Source organism: Fundulus heteroclitus, unplaced genomic scaffold (genome assembly GCF_011125445.2).
Source record: "Fundulus heteroclitus isolate FHET01 unplaced genomic scaffold, MU-UCD_Fhet_4.1 scaffold_213, whole genome shotgun sequence".
Lineage (NCBI taxonomy): Eukaryota > Metazoa > Chordata > Actinopteri > Cyprinodontiformes > Fundulidae > Fundulus > Fundulus heteroclitus.
The window spans coordinates 259,971-284,179 of NW_023396625.1; the positions used below are offsets into that span (position 1 = coordinate 259,971).

Genomic DNA, 24,209 nt, shown 5'->3' on the forward strand with positions numbered 1-24,209 from the left:
CGCGGCGATGACGTCAGCTCGTGGCGCAGGGGAAAATGGGGTTCGGGCATGAGGAGGGAGACATCAAACGGCACAGCAAACACCATGACAGGGTAAGCCCGGTTTAACGCCAGGCTCTGTTAATAGCATTATGGTGGGGGGTTAGTTATCACCCGACTTCCACCATCCCGTCGCGCTGTTTAATGGGAGAACTAGCGGGTAGAAGAAAAAAAAAAAAACCGGAGCCTTATAGCAGCAGACGACGAGCGGCTGCGCAAGATGGTGTTCCACAGCCGAAATGTTTACATTGATCCCCGCTCCGTTAGTCGGCAGCACCACGCAGTTGCAAGCGCTTTGTGCCAGAGCTGCGAGTCCGAACGGATGGTCCGCGTTTGTTTTTGCCCACGAAACGCGCTGCAATGACACGGGAGTTGTTAAACGTGTGTCTGTTGCCGACAGGTATGATGACGGACAGTGACGGGCCGTGCGTCAGTGCTGATCGGAAAGCATGGGGCTCAGGATCAGCAAGGTAAGAGGCGTCCAACCAGCTGAAAGGGTGTGGCACCTTCAGCAACCTCATCACCGTGACAGCTAGGTTCAGATCCGTGGATCGTAGCATTTAGGTCTCCATAAATAGTGCTGCACATCCGGCTAAGGTGCCTTATGCTTTATATGTTTGCAGTCAAAGGCTATAAATAACTCAGCTCTTCAAACTGTGAGCTGGGTATCCCTCTAGTTTTTAAAAAAAAAAAAACACCATGAGGATTAAGGTAACAATTGCATTAGATCTGCGGGGTGAATTTAACACGCCGTCACACAACCAAACACTATTATTTACAATCAGAGGTGTCAAGTAACGAAGTACAAATACTTCGTTACTGTACTTAAGTACACTTTTTAGGTATCTGTACTTTACTCCATTACTTATTTTTCTTCCTACTTCTGACTTCTACTCATTACATTTTCACACAAGTATCTGTACTTTCTATTCCTTACATTTTTAAAACAAACGTTACTCGTTACTCTTGGCTTCAGTTTAAAATTTATAAATATTTATTTCACGTAATGTGCGCCATCCAATGCAGATCATTGGCGCCATCCACACCTAGTGAGAACTAGTGTAATTGGATGAGTCATATAACGCAAACACTCATTGGTTAGTAGTTCACGCGTGACGTCAGCGCTACATCCGGGCACGGTGGTTGGCAAAAAACAGAGCTGCTCTCGTCTACTACATGACAAAACGGGTGATTTAGAGCGTACTTTTAGTTCGTTTCTTTTTGGAATCTAAACAATGCCTACGACTTGTGCTCCCGGTTGCACAGAGAGGCAATCCAAATCGTTGGATGTACGTTTCTGTCGTTTACTGAAGGAGGAAGGACGAAGAAAGAAATGGATATTTTCAATGAAAAGAGCGCAGGCAGACACTCCCAATGGACTGGGGGAGCATCATACTACGACAGAATTTGCAGTCTACACTTCATCTCCGGTAAATACAACTTTATTCTGCTCTAGTCATTGTTCTGCTTAAATAGCGGCGGAGGGGAGGTGGCGATCGCTACAGCAGCTGCCGCCGCTGTCTGAAGCAGCAGACAGCGGCGGCGGCGGCTGCTGCTGCTGCTCCATTACGCCCCCGTTCACAGGCGCTAGTACTTCTGTGTTTACGCTGCAATGTTTACGCTGCACCCATTTTAACAAGACAAAAACACCAAAATAATCCGTAGTAAACAATTTTTTTTTAATCCTACCGGGCGGGTCTTCCTCTGCTGAGACGCGGCCTGTGTCCGACGCCGCTTTCTGCTGTTGCACAAACGTGTGAACAACATCCATTTTCTGACTTGTTAATCCCTCATGGCGTCGCGGGCGTTGCTGGAGCCTTTTTCCCATATAAAATAATCGTAACCGTCCAGTGGTTTCATGGCTTTCGTGTGTTCTGGCCTGCCGTGTTTATAAGGCAGCTGTATGTTGCGGTACGAAACCCTTGGCCAGCCTTTCACAGACTTGCTCCGTCCCTTCAGGCTTTGGCTGTGTGGATCTGGCAATCTGATACCATCAACCATCAACTTACTCTTAAAACGATCTTGTAGTACGTTATCTAAAGAAGAAAAATACCTGGAGAACTCGTCAGTTTCTCTGTTTGCGTCCGCCATTGTGTTCGCCTTTTGCCAACCAGTCCGGCGCGCATGCGCGAAAAACCCGGATCAAAACAATAACAATGAACTGGTCTATTCTCTTTTTATCTCTCTATCTCTCTATCTCTCTATCTATCTATCTATCTATCTATCTATCTATATATATATATATATATATATATACTCACACATTTATGTTCTGGCAGTTCTGCAGGCTTGAATACTACCTCTGTTTGGAATTGAATTCCTATAAAGTTTGAGAGAGAACATGCTCCTTGAGTGACTTTGTCTTTGACAAATGGGTTAATGATTATGTTGTGTCTTGGGCCACATGTAGAACTAATCAGTGTTTAAATTAAGCTTTCAGTTCATATAGTGGCATTTTTTTTAAACGTTACTTTATACTTTTATACTTTAAGTAGTTTTTGGAGCACATACTTTTTCACTTTTACTTGAGTAAAGAGGTCAAGTTGATACTTCAACTTTTACCAGAGTGTTTTTAAACTGCAGTATCTATACTTCTACTTAAGTAACAAATGTGTGTACTTTTGACACCACTGTTTACAATAGATCGCTGGTGTGCTTAGTGTGGCCCAGTTATGCCATAACAGTTAGGTTATATGGCGTGTAAGTACTTTAAAGAAACTTGTATTACTTTCCTGGGAAATCAGTCAAACTGGCCTTAGGAATACTTTGTCAGCTTTGGAGTCATGGCAGGCTTTTTGAACAATCGAACAATTATTAGTAGTTGATAAGATAAGCTTTATCATCTCCTCCATAGGGGGAATTAATTGGTTTTAGTGGCCTGACGGGTTAAAGGTGCAGCTCTAGTCATATGATTTTATTGAGGATAAATAAATAATAGGCAAATTACTGAAGAATCATGACTACAAAAATGGAAAAATGTACAAACCATATAGTACGGAGGAATTTTAATATTATTCACAGACTGTGAAATGCTCTCAGTAATAAACATTTTAAGAGTATCGAAAAAAAGTTTTAGAAAAATACATAATTACACATCTCTAGAGAAGATAAAGTACTATAATATACATTCTGTATACATAGAGGAATGGTGTAAAAGAGGGGAGAAAGTTGCTGTACAGGAGGATGTCAGTAGCTTAAATGGTCACCTAGAAATTCGCTTGTGTGATGCCATCTCCTGTCTGGCTATTGTTTGCTGTACGGAGCGCCTCTCACCGTCCAGGCTGGTTTGTTAAAGTAGAGAAAAAGAGATGTTGATATGAAAAGCAATGCGCTTCAAAGTCTGCATTTCGGGTCGTGAACCAAGGACCAATTTACCTTTCAACACTCCTCCATTGTCCTCCCATAGCTGTACGGACAGAGGCGCTGGTCGTCTGTCAGGTTCAGTTTTCTCAGCCTTTTTTTATTCTCTCTATTTTATGTTGATTGTTTTGCCAAATACGACTGTTTTATACAAGCAGGCAATCCCAGTAAAATGCTGACAGGTGAGAGCAAATTAATATTGAATAGATGTATTAAAATTACCAGAACGGTGAGGAAATATAACAAAAGCAAAACAAAATGATGATGGGGATGTAAATAAGGTGCGATAGTTAAGTTTCATTATCTTGACATACATTTCTTAATTTCTCTCTATTGATCATTAAGTTTGCATTTTGGTATTTCCTTCTTGAATCAACCAATCACAGCTCTTAGAAGACAGCATCACACCTAGCCACGGAGTCAACCACACCTCCTCACCAAGATAAACATTTCTGTCGTCCCTGTAGAGTCGTTCTCAGCAGCTACGTGAATCACTCTTAAGCCAAGACTCCTTTGCAGGGATTTTTAGGCTAAGGTAGGAGCTCTCTGAGAGGACTCTTGAGATCTCTGTCCTTACGGAGCTCGGGCTATAGTGGCTAGAAGAAAGCCACAGTTGACAGAAAGCTAAAAAGAAATCCTACATATTGTTTGCCACAAACTGTGTAGGAACACGTGGAGGGAAGGGCCTCTGGTGGGATGACACCAAAACTGAAGGTTTCAACCCACATTTAAAACGCCATGTGTGGCAGAAAACTTACACTGCACTCTTTGTTTTTGGTTTGTTTTCTTTTTGTCCCTGGAAGAAAACCTGTCAGAGCTTGTCACATTTTTCAGATTTTCTTTTGTGACAGATTAGGAAAATGTTCGATGGACTAAACCGTGTCGATACTGTTGCTGAACAAGAGTGCAAGTGAATTAAAAAAAAGCAGAGAACTGGGTGTGATTCAATGGCGCAGGGGTAGTGTGCACGACCCACATACGGAGTCCTTAGTCCTCGAACGCAGCTGACCCGGTTTCGATTCTGGCCTGTGGTCTTTTCCCACATGTCTTTCCCTCTCTCTCTCAAACCCCTTTTCCTGTCAGCCTACTTTGTAAAAGAAAAATGCCTCTAGTGCTACAAAAAAAAACCCAGAAAAACAATATTTAAAAAAAAAAAAGCGGAGAACTGCCTATTTAGTGCTCGACTGCCTGATATTTATACTTACCTGCCTACTGTTGTTTACGCCGCAGGGTCAACAGAGCCACCGGATGGTGATCTTCTTCGCCGTCTTCATCCTGACAACACTCCTCATCCTCTACGGCTCCAACAGCAGCAACGATGGTATCTACATCCCCTTTCACGTGGCCATCAATCACGCCGCCAAGACTACAGACCTCAAAAAGTGGTCTGGTGGAGATGGCTACATGCCAGTTCATGGTAACAAAGTAAGCCGCTCAAAGCAAGTGCTGCAGCTTGTGGCAGAATGCATGAATCAGAATCTCCGTAGGTGAACGCGAGAAAGAGAAAGTGTAATCTGATTTTTATCAACGGTTAGGAGATAAAATGGTCCTGCAAATGGCCTTGATAAAGCACTAAAAGTAGCAGGCAGTAAAAACCACAAGCCTCAGGTATGTTTGCCAAAAGCAGGTGGTACACCTGTGTTAACCTGCATTCACCCGTCTTATGTGTCCCCAGTAAATGCCCCGGGTGGGTGACCTCCTGCCGCACCGTGTCACATGTGTCGGCTCCCCGCCGTCGCTGAGGTTCACATCATTTTAACGCGTTTCCTTTTTTAAGGTTTCATGTTGCCTCTCTTTCAGAGTATGACCCTGCACTGTCGTCACTGTGCGCTAGTGACAAGCTCCAGCCATGTCCTTGGCAGCCAGGCGGGGGACGAGGTTGACCGAACCGAGTGTGTGATCCGCATGAACGACGCCCCCACGTCCGGCTACGAGTCCGACGTCGGCAACCGGACCACCGTTAGGGTGGTAGCCCACGCCAGCGTCTTCAGGGTGGTGCGCAGGCCCAACGAGTATCTGCGGCGAACCGACAGGAACTCCACCATCATCTTCTGGGGACCCCCGAATAAGATCGGGAAGGACGCTAAGGGGACCTTGTTCAGGTTGATCCAGAGGGTCAGCATGACCTACAGCAATGTGTCGTTTTTCACCATCACACCCACCAAAATGCGAAAGTTCGATAGCCTGTTTACCAGAGAGACAGGGCGGGACAGGTGAGTCTGGGGGGGACGTTCATCGCATCTTGCCGCTCACAGCCTCCTTTTTAGTAACGGTCATATTTACTGTTTTTTTGTTCCCTTCCTGCAAAGACAAAAGTCTCACTCTTGGTTGAGCACCGGCTGGTTCACAATGGTCATAGCCATTGAGATGTGTGACAACATCAAAGTCTACGGGATGGTGCCGCCAAATTACTGCGGGTGAGTGTAAGCATGACTGATTGTACGTAAACCTTTCAAAACGCAAGAGAAACGGGCAACTTTAGCGCAGCGTGTTTGGTGTTGAACTGAAAATCGTCCAATTTTGACGTTTCTGATCATTTCTCAAAACAGTTTAGCCAGTCATTTCCCGTTGAACCATTACATAATAGTAGCATTATTGCTGTTTTCCAGAAAAAAAACTGCGTCCAAGAAGGTGCCCTACCACTACTACAAACCCAGGGGGTCCGACGAATGTCTGATGTACCTCCAGAATGAAAGCGGCCGCAGGGGAAACCACCATCGCTTCATCACAGAGAAGCAGGTGTTTGCACGCTGGGCCAAGCAGTACAACATCACGTTCACTAACCCCAAATGGTGAGAGAGGAGAAGCGAGGCCTGCGAGGAGACAAGCACAACGGACTTAGGCTCACGGTCTTTCGAAATGAGACATCATAAATGCGTTGGTCCAGAGAAGACGGCGACGACGTGGAAGACCTTCAGTTGGACTGAATGACGAGGAAGATGTAGGGAAATGTTTCTGATTTCAGGTATTAAACTTTTGAAGTACTGTCAGTTCTGATCGGAAAGTTTACACACTGAGGGCATGAATGTCCCTTTTTCCCAGGGTGGAATTATTATACAACAAACGGCTTCACAACCAAAACTTGGGTGCACAGATTTAAATGTACACTACATTTTCTCTTCATTACACAGTGTCAGAATTATACATATAAGCTCAGATGAATACGTACATCCTCTGTAATAGCCGGCTTTAGGCTGGCAAGTTACACCACACACATTTTGGAAGAAACTCCTTTATTGTCCTACAGTGGGGAAATACGGGAGTGACAGTGAGGCGTAACCGTTATTCTTTGAAATTTTGGCTGTTTTTAAAGAACTGGTCAAATTCGTTTAAATCTGTTTATTTTCTGAAGGGACCTACATTTAAAGCCCAGTTAACACCAGAGGTGTTAAAACTTCTCATCATGTGGGCCAAACGTGTCAAGTCAGAAGTACTCGAGGTCCAAAAATATAATTACCAAAAACCAAAAAAATATTTTCTGCTCCACAAAATACTACCATGCAGTATTTGAATTAAACAACGTAGTTAAATTGTCTGTGAGAAAGGGATGGTCAAATCATTGCAGTTACAAAAGCTATGCATGCAACAAAACAAAATAAAAAAAAGGGTTTTTCACGTTTGCCTTTTTAAAAATGATCAGTGTGGAAATTCTTTTGGGCTTGATTCAGGTGGGGGGGGGGGCTAAGTTTTCTCTGTTCTAAAAAAAAAACAGGATTTTGGTCGTTTTTCTTTGAAAACGCTCGCTGTATTTAGCCCATTTTATTAAGTGACTTATAAGCAGATTGTCGTGCACCAAAGTCTGCATCTGAGCAACGGTTCTTTGATCCGTGTGCTCCTATTTACTATGAAATTAAAGAGAATGTAAAAGTGTGTGGTTATTAAAAGACAAGTAGTGTGTTATGCCCAACGTTTTCCATTTAAAGAAGGTTTAAACTCGCCTGTAATCATTTTACACTAATAAGAAGCCTCCATCTGCATCAACCATCTGTGCTGGTGGGCCAAATAATTCTTGAATTGCAGTTTGGGGATTCTTCATTATTCCATGAGCTTCGTACAATGGGAGCAAAACAACCCCACAGCATGATGCTACCACCGCCATGCTGGACTATTGGTGCCGTTTGCTTTGAAACCCTCGCCGTGCTGCACTCCTCGTCTCCTCTGCCCTTAAATCACTTCTCCAGAAGATGCTCGGTGTTTTCCAAGTTAGAGGCTGCAAATTTCAGTCAAAAGCTGTCGATTCTTTCTTGGTCTCGTTCTTAGATCTTCAAGCGTTCCTTGGAATGTCCCATTGTTCCTAGTATTGGTTAATTCATTACTAATCACTTTAATGCTATCAAATTTTAAACTACCCGTTTAAAATGCTTCAGCACCCGTTGCTGAAGCATTTAAGGGAATCTATATATAATTTAGACCCTGTCTTTGGAGAGAAATAACAATAAGCTACATCTTTGTTATAATAAAAGAAATTAGTGAAGTTTTGTGTTGTAATAATGCTTCCACCCAGAAAAAAAAAAAACAGGTCAAATTATTAAAATCCCAGTCATTTATGCCCATGAGCGTGTGTGTAAACTGTCTCACAGAGTCTGTATGCCACATAGTGGGTGCTGTCTAAGGTTTTGTAAATAGAAAAGAGATAATTTTAAAGTTTTTTCCACATCTTTATATTTTTATGTACCTACTTAAGTGTTCTATTCATCCTGGAGGATTATATCAGCAGGTTTGTTTAATCTCGATTGATTAAGTGGCTTACATAACTGTAGTTTAGGTAGTTTTCATCCATTACAGCGAGAGATCATATTCTAAAAATAAATAGCTGCCAAAGAGAAATTTCTGATTCAGCCTACTGGCCGATCCTTGTGGAGCCTTATGAGACAGCAGAGCAGTACGAGCACTGTGGTTCTGAGCAGGAGCGTTTTATCACCTTCCTAAAACAATTGGCTTAAGTCATTTTTTTTTGCGAACAATTAGTTTTTTGCCTAAATCTATTGTTTTCTGAAAAATTTCTGGGGGAAAATATGACCTAGGCCAATATTTTAGGAAGGTGACTATTTTAAAACCGCACAGCATTGCAGATTCACAACCAATGCCTCATCGGCTTAAACATTTTATTAAAAAAAAAAAAATAAAAAAATTTATTAAGCTAAAGATTTGCCACATTTGAGCTCTGAGATTTGAAACCGGACAGTTTTAGGTGCATGCCTCCAAATTGTAAACAGAATGTATCCCATCATGTTTTATCTCAGTGCTTTATTCTGATTCAACAAATTAGAAGGAATGCATTTATTAACCGTATTGCCTTTTAGAAACAACTGTAGGGATTATTTGTTCATCTTTGTGCTTTTATTAGTTCTGCAAGCCCAGTTGTTTTCTGCTGGGGATCATGTTATTAAAAAAAGAGAATGATTGATTTTTTTTTTCTGGGATCAACTATCAAAATCCAGTTGCCTGCAAAATGTATGCAAATAAGAGAAATAATTTTTACATCACTGGAATTTACATGGAGCAGGCTTTTACAATGAAGGAGGGGAACAGGTGCAATGTCGAACACAAAGGAGGCCCATTTAATTTCGACGCAGCTGTTAAGGAGCAACATTTTACAGCACTGTCAGTTATGTCGGGACAATAGAGATTATATCTATAATAAAGATTTGATGCACATTGTACTAGCTCCACCTAACTGCACCTAATTTAAAACCCTTTCCTTTGAGAAGCATGACTGCCATACAGGTAACTGTCAAAGCAACAACTGTTTAACTGCAACCTGCAAAACAAAAAAGATGCATTGAAGCAGCAGTTGCACGCAGCATGCCCTGGAGCAGGAATGTGTACAGTGAAAACAATCTGCAAGATGCAACCTCTGATCTGCTACTGAGAAAATACAGCGCTTTTCAAACGTATTCGTACCCTTGGACGCTTTTTATTTTATTTTCCAACCACAGCCTTCACGATAGTTTATCTGACTGATCAATAAAAAGGAGCACTTAAATTGTGAACATGAAGGAAAAGGAACACATAGCTTTCAAATAAAAATCTGAAAAGTGCGGTGTGCCATTTGCATTCAGCCCCCTTTTAATCCAACGCTCACTAAATAGTATCCACTGCAACCATCTGCTATGGGATCAGTCAATTCGTATCCATGTTCTTTAATCTTGGTATAAATAAACTGGAAGAGATAGCTAAATACACAGCAGCCCACCTTTCAGCAGGACAACCACCCTAAATGTACATATGGAACATCATGGGAATAGTTTTGATGAAAACAGATGGATTTATTGACTCAGGAGGCCACTTATCACATTATTGGTAATTTTGAAACCCATATATCCTTTTTCTTCAACTTCAATTATTCACTGCTTTTGTTTTTGTGTAAAACAAACAAAAAAATACACAGAGGTCAGTGGTATAATTTAAAAAAAATGCATAAGGGAGATGAGAGCTTGAACAAGTCACCAAATCCCAGTTTAGAAAAGCTAATGGGTTGCATTTTCTCACCAAAACTTCAGCGTGGTTTTCTTTCATATCCGTGCTGCTCTGTAAAACATTTTTCAAGACATACGATACACAAATAAAGCCTTTTCAGCTTTATCTAAATATGTAAAAATTAGTTCAGACGCTTAAAAAAAGAACTTAGACTAAATAACACTGATTACTTGTACAGCCAATGTATGTTTACAGGAGTTAAGTATCAAACAGTGATGTTCATTTTTCATGAACTAGTGGAAATGTCTGAAAAAGCAGCCGTGATCTTCTGTCTCAGCGCCGCCATGGATATTAGGATAGCCTCCTGGTGACAGAAAGAATCACTAAATTACCACAGTGAGCAAAACAGGCAACCATGCAACAAGTTTCCAGTGCAACTGGCTTCACTTCATCCAGACAGAGAATTGTGTTTTACCTCGGTTCTAATGGTCCTGCTGCCCTGACCGGGGCAGGTGTTAAGGTAAAGATCAAACAAAATGCTGGGGTCGGTCACATCCAGGTTCTGGTCTGCCTCCAGGCTGGCTTCCAAACCCTGAAGACCTCCAAAAACCACCAAAAGGTGCCTAAGGAATAAAAAAGTGAAACCAAGTAGCAGCAGGTTAGCACAAAAAAAACATCCCAGGCTAAATGTTTACCTGTAGATGCCTCAGTTTGCACCTGGCTGACTGACACACAGAGCTAATCATTTAATGAGCTTTGAGCCTTACTTGAACGGTGACAGCGTTACTTGGTCCACGCTGCTTCCTCTCTCCGAGGTGCCAACGGTCAGGTCATACCCTTCCTTATACGGACTCTCGGTGAACACTGAACCTGAAGCAGGAGAACCAACCAGCGGTGAGAATGTTTCTCGCCAACGTGTGTCAGAGTTGCACGGTAATGTGAAGCGGACGCCAGGACACGTACTCAGGCAGGAGGCCAGGCGGACCGTGTAGCCCCAGTAAAGACCGCCTTCTGTTCTGGGCACATGGGGAGCCACGACGACGCCTTTATAAAGTCTGCTTTCTGGGTGCACACACGGACACAGGCTGAGCTGATGCTCTACGTGATACGTTACACTGCAGTGGGGGAAAAATAACACGCAGCACTTTCCGACAGGGAAAAACTACCTGGATTCTGCGTCTTATTGAGCTTCACAGTGACTCGTAGGTCTGGCTGCAGCTGCTTATCTATCCGGACGTCCTGGTTAGGAAGATTTTGACACAGTCAGTCCTCTTTATCACACACACACACACACACACAAATAGTGGCGCCACAGTCACCTTCCTCATCCCACAGTTTACCAACGAGCCCTTCCCCTGTTTGGGCGGCTTGTTGAGGACTCTTCCTTCCCGGTATTCAGACTCTTCGTCTATCCTCATGTGATGAGGACTGTCCAGCGGATTGAGCAAACCTGGCGGAAGATAAAATGGACCGACTTGAAACAGTGTTCCCTTTGGCCTGTTATGGGATTTAGACAAAAAAAAACAAAAAAAACTGCACTCTACACATGAATTAAATAAGGTGAATCTAAGGCAGATTTTTTCCACTAGTGTTATCAGTGCTTTAAACAATAGGAAAAAAAAGGCCTGAAAGCTTATCTGATAAGCACACCTTCCTTTCTAATGTGGTGCCTTTTGCAGTCCGGATATAAAGATATGGAGAATTGTATGTAATTAAAGGAAACTGATTTGATTTACAGACTTTAAAGTCTAACAGTTCTATCTATCCATCCCTCAGTCCATCTATCCTGCCGTACATCTCTTTCAATCACAGCCCATGCATGCAGCTCTGCAAGCATTATCTATTTTTTTTCTCCATCCATTTGTTAGTTTGTTACTAATCCATCATTCCTTGCATTCTTCTCTCATCCATCCACTTGTCCTTCATCCATTCATGTGTTTCACGATCTGTTAATTCATCCATCCACATAGTCAAGCATGTATGCATCTCTCCATCCACTGTTGCATTTGTCCCATCTAAATTTTAATGAAGGTGAGATGTTCGGGAGAATAAGTAAAAACGCAATGATTTGCAAATCCTTTTCAACGTATATTCTATTGAATACACTACAAAGGTATATAATGTTCATATTAATAAAATGTATTGTTTTTCTGAAAATATTCACTAATTTTGAATGTTTTGAATTCTGATCATTTCAAATATCTGCAACAGACTCCAGAAAAGCCGGGGAAGGAACACCTATGAATAGGTAATTGGAAACAGGCGAGTGTCATGATTGGGTAAAGTAAATTCCAAGAAAGACTCAAACATTCGCAAGCGAGGATAGGAAGAAGTTCACCACTTTATGAATTACTGCGTGAAAAAATAACCCAACAGTTTGAGAACGTTTCTCAAGGCAAGTGCAAGGAATGTAGGAATCTCATCCTCGACAGTCCATATTATCATCAGAAATTCGGAGGATCTGGATAAATCTTTGCACGTAAACGGGAAGGGTGATCTTGGATCTCTAAGGCATCACTGCATTAAAAACTAAGATCATCCTGTAAAGGATATCATCACGTAGGCTCAGGAAAACTTCGGTAAACTATTGTCAATTAAAAGTTGCTCACTACATCTGTAAGTGCAAGTTAAAGCTCTAGCATGCAAAGCAAAGGCCATAAATCAACACCCAGAAACGGCGCCGGCTTCTCTGGGTCTGAGCTTATCTGAGAGGGACTGACGCAAAGAGGAGGAGGACTATCGGGGTTGCTATTAGAGCAAAGTTCTAAAGTAACCATCTATGATGCTATAGGAGTGTGTTAGTGTCCATGGCATGGGTAACATTCACATCTGTGAGCAATGCCTAGCCATGTTTCCATCCAATTCTCAAGCAATTTTTTTTTTTTTAACGGCTGAGTCCCTTTGTCGGTTTACCGGTGCCTGTTGCTTTCAGAGCTATTTTCAAGCGTTATGGGAACATTCAGGAAGACGCCGGCAGCAGAAATAGCCGATCAGTTATGGGAGGTAAATGATCGCTATGTTAGAACTAATTTGATGAAAAGTTCCCATTTCTTTTTTAGCGCATTTACCGTTTTTCAAAGAAGCAAAAATGTTCCACATTGCAAAAAAATAAAAAAATAAAAAAATCACCACTCTTGATGAAAACTTTTGAGCGTCTTGTTTTGGATTATATCAACTACCAGATCCCTGTGTCAGTGGATCCGCTCCAGTTTGCATACAGACAAAATAGGAGTGTGGAAGACGGCATCTCATTTACTTTGAACTCTGTATACAAACATTTGGATGAGGGAAAATCTCAAGTTTGAAAGCTTTTTATTGCTTATAGCTCTGCTTTCAATTCTCTTGCTCCTGCATAGCTTATTTATAATCTGAAAACACTTGACCTCAAAAGGTTAAGGTTAGCGACTGCCTCTCAGAACTTACTGTAAACACTGGTTCGCCACATGGTGGTATTTTGAGTCCTTTGTTGTACACTTTGTACACCTGTGATTGTGTTGCATCAAACCCGACAAACTTGATGATTAAGTACGCAGATGATATAACTATCAATGGTCTGATTTCCTCATATGAAGACTCTGGTTATAGAACTGAGGTGGAAAATCTAGTGTCTTGGAAAAAGGAAAATAACTTGGTCTAAAACCTTTGAGCTGGTCTTTGATTTTAGAAAAAAAGCAATCCCTTTTACCCGTTTTTTATAAATGGTATGGAATTACAAGTTGTTGAAAACTAAACCTTTCTTGGTTATTTGTTTGTCAAATGACCTCAGCTGAAATTTGAATACTACTGAGATTGTCAAAAAGTCTTGACAGTGGCTTTTCTTTTTGTGTAAATTGAAAGATTTTACCAGTAATGAACAGATTCTCTTAAATTTCTACTGCTCTGCAATAGAAAGCCTTCTGACAAATGCTATCACAGTGTGGTTCGGAAATGTTTCTGCTAAAGAAAGGAAATGTTTAATCGAGTGCTCCACTCTGACAGGTGAATTATTGGTGAGGATTTGCCAGTTCTGGAGGACATTTATCAATAAAGACTTTGCTCTCAGGCTTTAGCTATCATTAAGGACCCTTTACATCCTGCCAGAGACCTGTTTGAATTTCTCCCTTCTGGGAGACGGCATTGAGCAATTAAATGTGGGATATTGTGCCACAATAAAAGCTTTACTCCTCAAACTGTGATGATTTTAAACAAAAAAACTAAGATGAAGAATAAAAGCACTTTTGTCTTATTCTTTTATTTACAACTACAGGTTGTTCAAGAGCGAGCGAGCCGCCAGAACTGACAAAGACTCCTAGATCAGTGTCGAAACATCTTCAGACAAACAAAACTAAAGTCTGATCGCCTAAGGTTTAAGCCTGCAACTTTGAAATGACCCTCAAACAGATTGAGAACTGAGTCGAACATGGGAAGAACATACAGTTGCTACGGCAGTTTTTAAACTTTTTAGGATGTTAAGGGCTTACAGAAAAACATGTTTAGTTAATCCAGTTCAACAGGATTTTGGTTGCAATGCAAACGGGTTTTATTTTTAGCATAACATACAGGATGCGTTCAGCCGAAACAGCGTGCCATGGTGCTGTGGGTGGGTTGGATCTCATATCAGTCTTACAAGGCCAACCCACAATGTCAGCCTGTCAGGTTTTTGCAAATTCAGCATAAAAAAAAAAAAAAAAAAAAAAAAAAAAAATCAGCAAAAATGATGACTGCTTTAAAATTACCTGCATATTGCAAGTCTTTATGCATTGGGAAAAACCACTTGCGTAGATACCTGGTGGAGAACAGAACCTCAATGTGACAAAGTGAAGCGTCGACCGCAACAGTAGTGATTTAAGCGTCGCTGTACGTACTGCGGACACTCCACGTACTGGAGTATTCTGGCAAGCTGAATGCATGCGTGGCCCTTCTTTCCAACACCTTTAAATTCTCCCTCAACGCTCCTGGAGAAAGCCAGCACCCAAAGCATCAGTCAGCGCTGCGACGGTTCAAGGAAGACTTCCGATCAAGTTTTTCCTTCTCAGACAACTTACTTGACATCTTCCCCGAGCTCGTCGAACACAACGATCTCGTCAACGTTGAATACGACGCAGGCGCGGGCGATCTGTCCCGCCAGGTACGTTCGGAGCTCAGGAGACTGAGCGTTGTCTAGGACGGAGCCCGGGAGAGCCACGCTCACTGTGTAAGCGCGACCTGCAAATACATGGGCATCCGCTTACAGCTTCCTGAGCCAACAACAACAACAACCGATAATCCATAAATGATGACCGTTACCTTTGTTACTCTGGCTCTCCTCCTGTTTCGCTCTCTCCGCAGCCTCACGTTGCTTCTGCTTCTCTAACTGTTTGATGAGTTTAGCCTTTTTCCACTGCTTCTGTTTCTCCTTTACTGTTAGGAAATAAATATTTACAACCGGTTATATGCAGAAATGGAATTTCCTAGGTCGTAATTTTCATATCTTCCAGTCTCCTCATACGCTTTTACACATAATTTAGATGTAAAAAGAATCTGATGACAGCTGGAGATAGGCACCAGCATCCCTCGCGACCCCAACAGGGATACATTTCCTGATAAGATGCGGTTCAGGCTTTATGAGAATCGTCTTTTTGGACATTCTTAGGCGTTTGCTTAAAACAAAAATGTCATATTTTGACAGCTATGTGCCAAATCTGTATCCTATCTCAGATGTAAGACATTGTACACTGTCGAAGGGTTCCGGGAATACGGATTGTGACCAGTGAAATTATTTTTGCATCAATTCAGTGAAAAAAAAAAAAAGAATACTTCGTTAATCTCAAAGAGAAATGAAATGCAACTCCTGGGAAGTCTCCACAACAGCGTCACCCTTCTTCCTCAGCTTGTTGGGCTTCTCTAAATCACCGTCTCTGAAGCTGCTACCCCAAGAGACACTGCACTTCAGTCCCCACGACAGATTTATCTAAGATGTGCAGCATTTTGCACATGACAGAAGTCTGGTTGGTACTCAAAGCTTCAGCTGTGCAGAGTGAAAAAGGTGTGGTGAGAGTACACTCCCCTGTGGTGCTCCTGTGATGCTGACTACCTGGTTAGACACGTGACCCTATAGCCTCACCGACTGGTCCATCTGTCAGTCTCAGCTCCAGGCGATTGCTGATATTCTAATTTAAAACATTTCATTACGCGTTTAATGGAAGCCAGAGTGGTCCGGATTACATACCGCCGATGATTTACTCAGAGATTCGCAGAGGAGATCGCTATTTTAGCTGGATATTAGTAAAACTTGTTAGTGGACATGCAGCTGTGTTAGCTCAGTTAGCTTCTACTCACATTCTGCTTTCCTTTTCTTCCAGGGAACTTGGTCCCCGAACTAAAAAGCAGGAAGACGCCCATTAGGACACATGACGATGCGCACGACACACACATTGGTACTATAAATTAGAATATACCAGCACCTGAGAGGACGCAGATTTAGGTGTTTTCTCGCTACTATCGGTCGACATTCTTCTTCTCACGTGGGTTTATTTATTTGCCGGTTGACTTCCGCATTTACAGGAAGTCGAAAAAAATAAAACTAGTATAATATAAAGATTAGTTGTGTGGTTAGCAGTTATTTTAGTCAGGATGTGTCTCAATTGAGGAACTGTAATTTTCAAAAACATAGCTGAAACACATAGCTTGTGAATCTTAACTACATGTCAAAGTAAAAGCAGAGGAAATGATAGCTAATGTTGCATTCAATGTGCCTCGGAAAACGAAATTACGAAGGGGGGTAAATCCGAGTAAAAAGCGTTCCAGTTAATACAGTCGGATAAGTCGAAATCCAAAATAAAACCAAAAATGTTAGTGTCTACTTTATTAGGTCCCCAAAGGGCAATTCGTTTGCAGCGAGTAATAGTAGTAGCAACCGTTACACAAACAACACAGACAATAGAAAAGACAGAAGGATAAGAAGCGACTTATAAAAGTTAAAGGAGATCAATCTAAAACACACATTTGCAAACAAATAAAAGACTGGGGTTAAAACTTGAAGTAAAGGTAAACGGTAAAAGCGGAAGTTGAAGTTAGAATTAAAGATAAAATGCAGCAATTAGATTGCGGCCTTAAATCAGGACCTGGTTTGATTTAAGGTACTGACTGTACAGCCAGTGACTGTAGGGACAAAAGACTTTTAGTCTGTTGGTTCGACACCTTGATAGGGCGTATCTCCTATCTTAGGATTCCAATATGGCAACGTAGTGACCTGTCTCCGGCAAACATCTGTCCCCGGAAATGTCCCCGATTTCAGTGTATTTACCCGGTCCTCCCGTGGCCCTGGTGTTGTAGAAGAGTTGAGCCGAACACGCCTTTCCCGCCCCGTCGGCGTTGCAGATCATACAAAAACAATCCAACCCCAAGACAGAGATGCTCAACAAAATCAGAGATGTCCCCGGTTTTCATCAGAGAAATCTAGTAATCTTATTTTAAATGCCCTCTTACAACAGTTTCTGGTAAACATTTTTTATCACAGCTTACTGTTATTGATTCAAACTTTCTCCGACTTTCCGTGTGGAGAGTCCGACTACAGCAGCCGTTACAGATGATTTTTCCGATCGGAAGAAGCCGGGATTTCAAAGTTCTGACTGAAAATTTAATGCAACATAAATCTGGGAAGTCAACAACAGGGACCAGATCAGGCTGCAATGCTTAAAGGGCTTTTATTAAAACAATTAAGAGGAGTAAAATAAACACCCTAGAGCAGAGACGTGAAGAGAAACACAAAAATGGATAAAAGTTGTGCATTAAATGACTTCTTGTCAAATTTATACACACAAAACCCATGGATGGTGATTTACAGTTACTTTAAGAAAGTGAAGACATTTCTTCCAGCTGGCGCCACACCTTGGCAAGATGGGCATGTCACTATGAAAAAGCTGATTACCAAACTGATATGACAGAAATCAGATTATAATGTTACGGGTATGTCTTTGAGTTCAGGACTTGTATACAGGTCTTTATCAGGAAAACTAGGACTCCAGATCTTCCCAAACTTGTCATTCTGTTTCAGATCAGGACAACAAATCTTTCTAAGAATCAGACGTGTTCGAAAGCCATCAAATGTAGCCGTTTGACTAAGACAGAATTCAGTTTTAGTCAAAAATTTTGAGTCTTAGTCTAATCGATTCAGTCTTACATTTCTGCTGACTAAATCTGGTAACAATTTAGTTGACTGCAATAAGTCAGAGAGATACATTAGATATTTTCTTCTTACATCTTCAAGGAGAATTACTTCACATGTGGTGAAATATTTGGTTTGCAGTACACATTTATCTTCTTTTATTAGAGGCAACTTTATTTGGATTCATGTATTTGATACATTTTCAAGACATACAGATACTTTATAAGGTGTGCATTGTATACAAAAGCCACTAAAAAATTCATGGGAACGCAGTGCCAGTAGTGTAACGATTTGAAACATTAAGTTAGCACTTACCATCATTTCAAAAACCAAAAAGATCAACAACAAAAACAAAGAGGCTGTTACTCACTTCCTACTGCTTAAAAAGATCAAATCTCATTGACCATTTTTCCTAACATGGTCCAGAGCTGTCCGGACAGATGAGTTGCTGTTGTTGTTTTTTTTTTCCATCTTTTCTTTTCTCCATTTCATGTCGGCAATTTTACCAAATACGGCCGCTTTATACAAGCAGGCAATCCCAGTAAAATGCTCACAAGGAGAGTGCGTGTTAATATCAAATAGATGAAGTCTTAAAATGATTGGCAAATAAACATAACAATAAACAAATCTAAATAATGATGAGGATATGATATGATAAGATGTTGATGATTTTCATCTTAATCCAGTCTAATCTGTTAATTTCTCTCCTTTGATCACTAGGAGTGCATTTGTGTTTTTTTCCCCCTTGTACTATCAACCAATCACAGCTCTTAAAAGACAGCGTCACACCTATCAATGTGGTCAACCACACCTCCTCTCTAAGATACAAATTTCTTTACTCAAGAGTCGTTCTCAGCAGCGATCTGAATAGCTCTTAAACTAGACTCCTAGGTAGGAATTTTTAGGCTAAAATAGGAGCTCTTTGGGGGTAGATTCTTGGTGAATACGGGCACAAGTCTCATTGGACTTAGATTAGTCATGTTAAATAAAAGGCTTAAAAAAAAAAAAAAAAAAAAAGAAACACCTGGAGAATTTTTACCCAGCTGCAACAAAATTTTAACTGCTAGGATTAAGATAACGTCTCTGGGAAGCTGCTTTTATGAACTCTCTGCACAAAACAACAGAGACAAAACAACATAATGCTCATGGGAAGACATACAAGCTGTTTGCGAAAAGCTTTATTCAACTTTTTAGCATTTTTTTCAGGCCATACGAGTGGATAATCTAACCATTGTTTGAGGACACACAAACAAAAACCCCAAAGAAACCCAGAAGACTTCTGAACAATTTTCCTGAGGTAGCTCACCAAGTTGCTTTATAAAATATGGATGATGGACGGCTAATTTCACTCTTTCTGACTCCACTTTCTTAAGATGTCTTCTGCTGCTTCCAGTGTGGAGTTTTCCTGTAAAAAAAAAAAAAAAAAAAAAAAAAATTAACTTCTGTGTCTTCTCAAGTCAGAACAACCAATCAGAAAAAGGATTGTGGCTGTGACATGGGATGATGGACCACTGCAGAGACGAAGCAGTTTTCATTCAACGTGAAAGACAAGCTGATAGTCGCCTGATTTGTTTAACCCAACTAATTATTACTACTGAGACAAGTCCAGAAAGGAGCGAGCCTGCAGAAGAGTGAGTAAGGAGAATGCAGTGACAGATAAGTGAAAACATCACTACATGGCGCCAATTTACTGCTGGCTTGTTGCTCGCTGTGCAACTACAGCAGCGCAATTACAGCGGTACAATGTAGAACGGCAGGCGACATTGTGACGCTGTAATTCTGGTTGTACGAATTGCTGCCGATATGTCCGGTGAGGGACGGCGCGCCAATGTGGGCGACCTTGACGCCAAAAATCACGTTCGGTGTGGACGCACCTTCGACAGGTGAAAAACAAAACGAACGGCAGTTTCAAGGAGAGCAACTGTATTTACCTTAACGAAACAGAAGCGGATGTATTTGTCAAACTCCTTGCTGTGCTCTGGACTGAAGAAAGCAGAGACTGGGATTGTCGCTAAGCCCTTGATTAAAAAAAAAGAAGAAAACAACAGGGCTACAATGTGAAAACTCCCAAAGACATGTATCTTGTGAACAATATACTCCATGCTGTACCTTTTCTTTAATTAACCATTTGACAAATCTAAAATCGTAGCTTTCATCCTTGGTGCTCTCATCGTTTAGATCCACCTCTGTGAAAAATTAAAAAAAAACGAAAGGGTTTAACGTTCAACGCACACCACATAAACACCTGCTGTCTGCAAAGTATCCGGCGGAGATGTTTGCTGGCCACTCACTGACGGAGGAGATGTCCGTGATCATGAAGTATCCTCCCTCTGGCATGACGGGCTGCAGGCCCACACTCTGCAGACACGAGGCCAGCTTCTGCCTCTTCTGCTGCAGCATGGCGGGCAGCTGCTGGAAGTAGCTCTCCGGAGTCCCGAACAGCTCGTACTCTCTGTCGAACCCGTGGGATACGGCTTCCTGAGAACCAACGGGACGAGTGAGACATTTTAAAATTGCTTTTGAAAACCGCACTTTCAAGGGTGCAGCAACAGACACAAATGTTGATGGGGGGAAAAAATGGTTAAAAAAGATGTTTAAAAAGGACAATACTGTAAAAACCAATTGGCAGCAATTTGAGATTAGCTGAGTAGGCATTAAAACATTTTGATGAAGAGCCCTGAACTTTCCAAATACTTAAGCCCGAAATGTTTCACGGTCCTGTTGATATCATGTTGTTTTATTAAGTTTGTATCTAATTGGAAAAGACAGGCATCTAACAAATGATTTTTAAAAAATTATATTTAAAAGGAATATCAATGTTGAAAAAGGTTTGGATGTTCTCGCCGTGCATGTGTGGGTTCTCTCTGGCTTCTCCACCTTCCTCCCAAGGTCCAACAGCAGATTGATATTTAGCTCCTCCACAGATTCTGTGTGGGATTCATGTTTCTGGCTGGCCCAGTACAAGATGTTTTATTATTTTCTTTTGGTTTGGGCCTAAGTAAATATTTACACTTCCAATTTTTCATTAAAAAAGAAAAAAAAGTATTTTCTAATTTACTGCAAGTCTAGATTATTAAGGAGAAAAGAAACAACTGCATTAAAATTTACCTGATCTGTCACGGCGGTTGGTGACATTTTTGTTTATTCAAATTATGACTTTCCCCAACTACTTCTTTTCCAAATCAGGAATTCTTCAGGATATCCGAGACACTGACAGCACAATCGACTTAAACAGCATCTTCTGGGTAACCTGTGCGACATCTAAGTTTCTCTATTGCGTTACAGTTCATTGACACTTATCAGCCCTGCACAAAACTACACGGCACTGCTAAAAGAAACTTGAAAAAGGAACAAAATGTGTTCGTAGTTTAGTGACACACATTCTAGGGATTTACTGGCAGAACTGGATTGCGGTTTTCGCTATTTTAGATAGGGATTTAGAGAAAGAGTTGTGGATCTAAATAAATTATACTTTGAAAGCGCTCTGACAAAACGTTCAAATGATGCTGAGATCATGTACCGTACTCAGGCTAATATTTGGAGTTACAGGATTTTAAAATCAACCCCACCAAAAGGGATAAATTATCTGTTAGAGGCCTGATAACGATCTATTCGTTCAAAAAGGGCCGTGTTGAACCAGGGAAACACCTAAAACCTAGCCGAACACTGGGCCTCGGCTAGTAGAATTGGACAATATTGCCGTAGAAGCTTCTTTATGTCATCATAGATAACAATGTTTGCTGATTCGGTTACCTGAGCCGCAGTTGCACAGTGATAGACCGAGTTCTGGTGGATGATTTTCATGTGTTTGATGAGGTTTCCAGAACTCATAGCCCAGCCGACCTAAAACCAGAAGCAGCCCTAATTACAAAACGATAAATAGCAGAAACTATGCGTGCCAGGGTTAAGGTTATTATTACCTTCCAGCCAGTAGCACTAAAGGTTTTCCAGCACTGCCCACTGTTATGGTCCGTTCCCACATCCCAGGAAGGCTGGCTGTCAGTAACACAAGCAGCCGATGAATGCCCGCTTGATGATGCGTCTATTCTGCAAAGCTGTGGCTGCGTCTCACCTATCTTTACATGTTTGGCTCCATCATAAGTGAGCCACTCGTAGACCTCGTCACTGAAGCACAGCAGATCATGTTTAATACACAGATCGGCAATCATCTGGAGTTCCTCGACTTTGTACACCTGGAACACACAAAAGGTCACCCAGATCTCCCTCATTATATTTGCTTTCACTTTCCTCTTGAAGGCAGATTTGAGGAGAGCCCGCGTACCCTAACGGTGTGGCTCTTACATAAACCTCACCTTGCCTAAAGGGTTGTTGGGAGTGTTGATAACAATGGCTTTTTGTGCGAGGGTGATTTTGCTGGCGAGTTCCTCGGCAGACAGAACCCAAGTCTCCACTTGACAGGACGGTGCTGCCCTCTTTCCTGCGGTAATGGCAAAAACACAAGTCAAACCCGAGATCACTGGCAGGAGCTCTGAAATGTCAGATCCTTAAGACTTCACCACCTACCGGTCTCAGGGGTACATAGACCTGCGGGTCCTCCTGCCATCAGAACCATCGGCTGGTAGCAGTCGAAGAACGGCTCCACAATTATCACCTGCAGGATGAGTTCCCATCAGCTCTGGTACAAAGCTTAAACTTTTCAAGAGACCTTCATATACGACGACTAAAAACAGTAGTCATACCCCTTGGACTTGTAACCCGTAGTTTTCTAAAAGTCCTACGAATGAAGCTCTGAACAGTGTGGAGTGCATTTGTAATCCGGCCCTCCTGGGCAATACTTTCGGGAACCCCCTTGTCACTGAAATTACGGTTTACAGCGTCTACAGACTGAAACGTTTATAAAAGTAGATCAGGCGCAGTCAGACTGGATGAAGAGCATTTTGTCAACAGCACCTAATTGGGTTAATGTCTAGACTTTGACTAGACCGTTCAAACACTGGGATATGCTTTGACCTTGTAGTTACGGCTGTATGTTTAGGGTTGTTTTCCCGTTTTAAGATGAACTTACCCTGTCCCTACTGAACAAACGCGTTGATGCTGCCACCACCACATTTCATTATGAGGATGGTGCGTTCCTAACCTGACTCTCGCCAGCTGGATTTCGTTCCGCTGAGCTCTCGGCGGAATAAAAAAATCCATCCGGTTAGGGCATTCCAGTCGCAGTGTTAATTTTCTTCCACACAGCATTTTACATGGAGGCCAAAAGGTTGAATTTTAGTCTCATCTGACAAGAGCACCTTTTCTACATGCCTTCCCTACACGGCCTGTGGCAAACCTAAAATGGCACATCTAATGGCTTTCTTCTAAAAACATTTATTTTTACCAGCCACTCTTCCTTAAAAGGCCAGATTTGTAGCGTGCGCACCTAATTACCATGTTGACCGATTCTTCCACCTGAGCTGTGGGTCTCTGCAGCCCTTCCAGAGTGACAGAGCCGCTGTTCGGCCTGCCAGTTTAGTCGGTGGTCTCTGTCTTTGTAGGTTTACAAAGAGGTTTACAAAGAGGTTTATTCTTTTAAAGGATTGGACAGAGCTCTGGAAGATGTTCCTAGCTAAGGATATTTTTTAATCCTAACATACTTTAAACTTCACCACATTTTTATGTCCTTTATGCTCTTTGATCTTCACGACGCACTAATGTTCCCTGAAAAACCAGTCAGTATATATATATATATATAAATACATTTCTCCAGAGATTAACCTCTATGCAAGTGGGCTCCACTGTTTAGTTTACCCATGAAGACAACTGGTTACACTGGATTTTATTTAGGGTTAACAGGACACAGGGAGCTGAATTCAAATGAAAATGGTTTGCTTAAAAAAACAAAAACATTGAAACCAATTTTTTCTTTTCACTTCTCAGCTATGTGCTACATTGTGTTGATCTATCACAATGTCATTCCTCCTAAAGTCCACAGATATTTATGGTTGCGATGAGGTAAAATCTGTCCCAAGGGATACGCTTGCATTTTAAAGGCGCTGTGCATATAAACGTGTGCGTAACCTAACTGATGAGTAAGTCACATATAGGGCGAATTCACGAGTCATAAAAAAGTGACTTACTTCATCGCCATCATCAATCAGAGCCTGAAATGCGCAGAAAAGAGCCTGATAAGCTCCAACCGTGACCAAGATGTCTTCGAGGGGATCGATCTCGTGCCCCACAATCCTACTGAAGAATTTAGCGAGACTCTTCACAAGAGGAGGATGGCCCTGGGGGGGGAGGCAGATCGTAAAAATCATAACTTT

At 41.7% G+C, this 24,209-nt stretch overlaps 2 protein-coding genes and 1 pseudogene across 2 annotated transcripts; 1 reads left to right on the top strand and 2 right to left on the bottom strand.

Annotated features, from left to right (window-relative positions):
* On the top strand, positions 1–8,803 carry st6galnac6 (ST6 (alpha-N-acetyl-neuraminyl-2,3-beta-galactosyl-1,3)-N-acetylgalactosaminide alpha-2,6-sialyltransferase 6). Its single transcript, XM_012866161.3, has 6 exons — positions 1–92; positions 439–508; positions 4,629–4,823; positions 5,199–5,611; positions 5,708–5,815; positions 6,008–8,803. Exons 2-6 carry the CDS (start codon positions 488–490, stop codon positions 6,192–6,194), a joined length of 924 nt encoding a protein of 307 aa, XP_012721615.2. The 5' UTR covers positions 1–92; positions 439–487; the 3' UTR covers positions 6,195–8,803.
* A 496-nt stretch (positions 8,804–9,299) lies between these two features.
* Positions 9,300–16,473, bottom strand: spout1 (SPOUT domain containing methyltransferase 1). The gene is made up of 12 exons (XM_012866160.3): positions 16,241–16,473; positions 16,116–16,155; positions 15,084–15,197; positions 14,843–15,002; positions 14,663–14,752; positions 14,534–14,583; positions 11,138–11,268; positions 10,985–11,057; positions 10,782–10,880; positions 10,586–10,688; positions 10,294–10,441; positions 9,300–10,182 (listed from the first exon to the last, which is right to left on the bottom strand). The coding sequence occupies exons 1-12, from the start codon at positions 16,286–16,288 to the stop codon at positions 10,105–10,107; spliced, it is 1,134 nt and encodes a 377-aa protein (XP_012721614.2). The 5' UTR covers positions 16,289–16,473; the 3' UTR covers positions 9,300–10,104.
* A 1,938-nt stretch (positions 16,474–18,411) lies between these two features.
* LOC118559063 lies at positions 18,412–24,203 on the bottom strand (annotated as a pseudogene).
* Between the last annotated feature and the right edge of the window lie 6 nt (positions 24,204–24,209).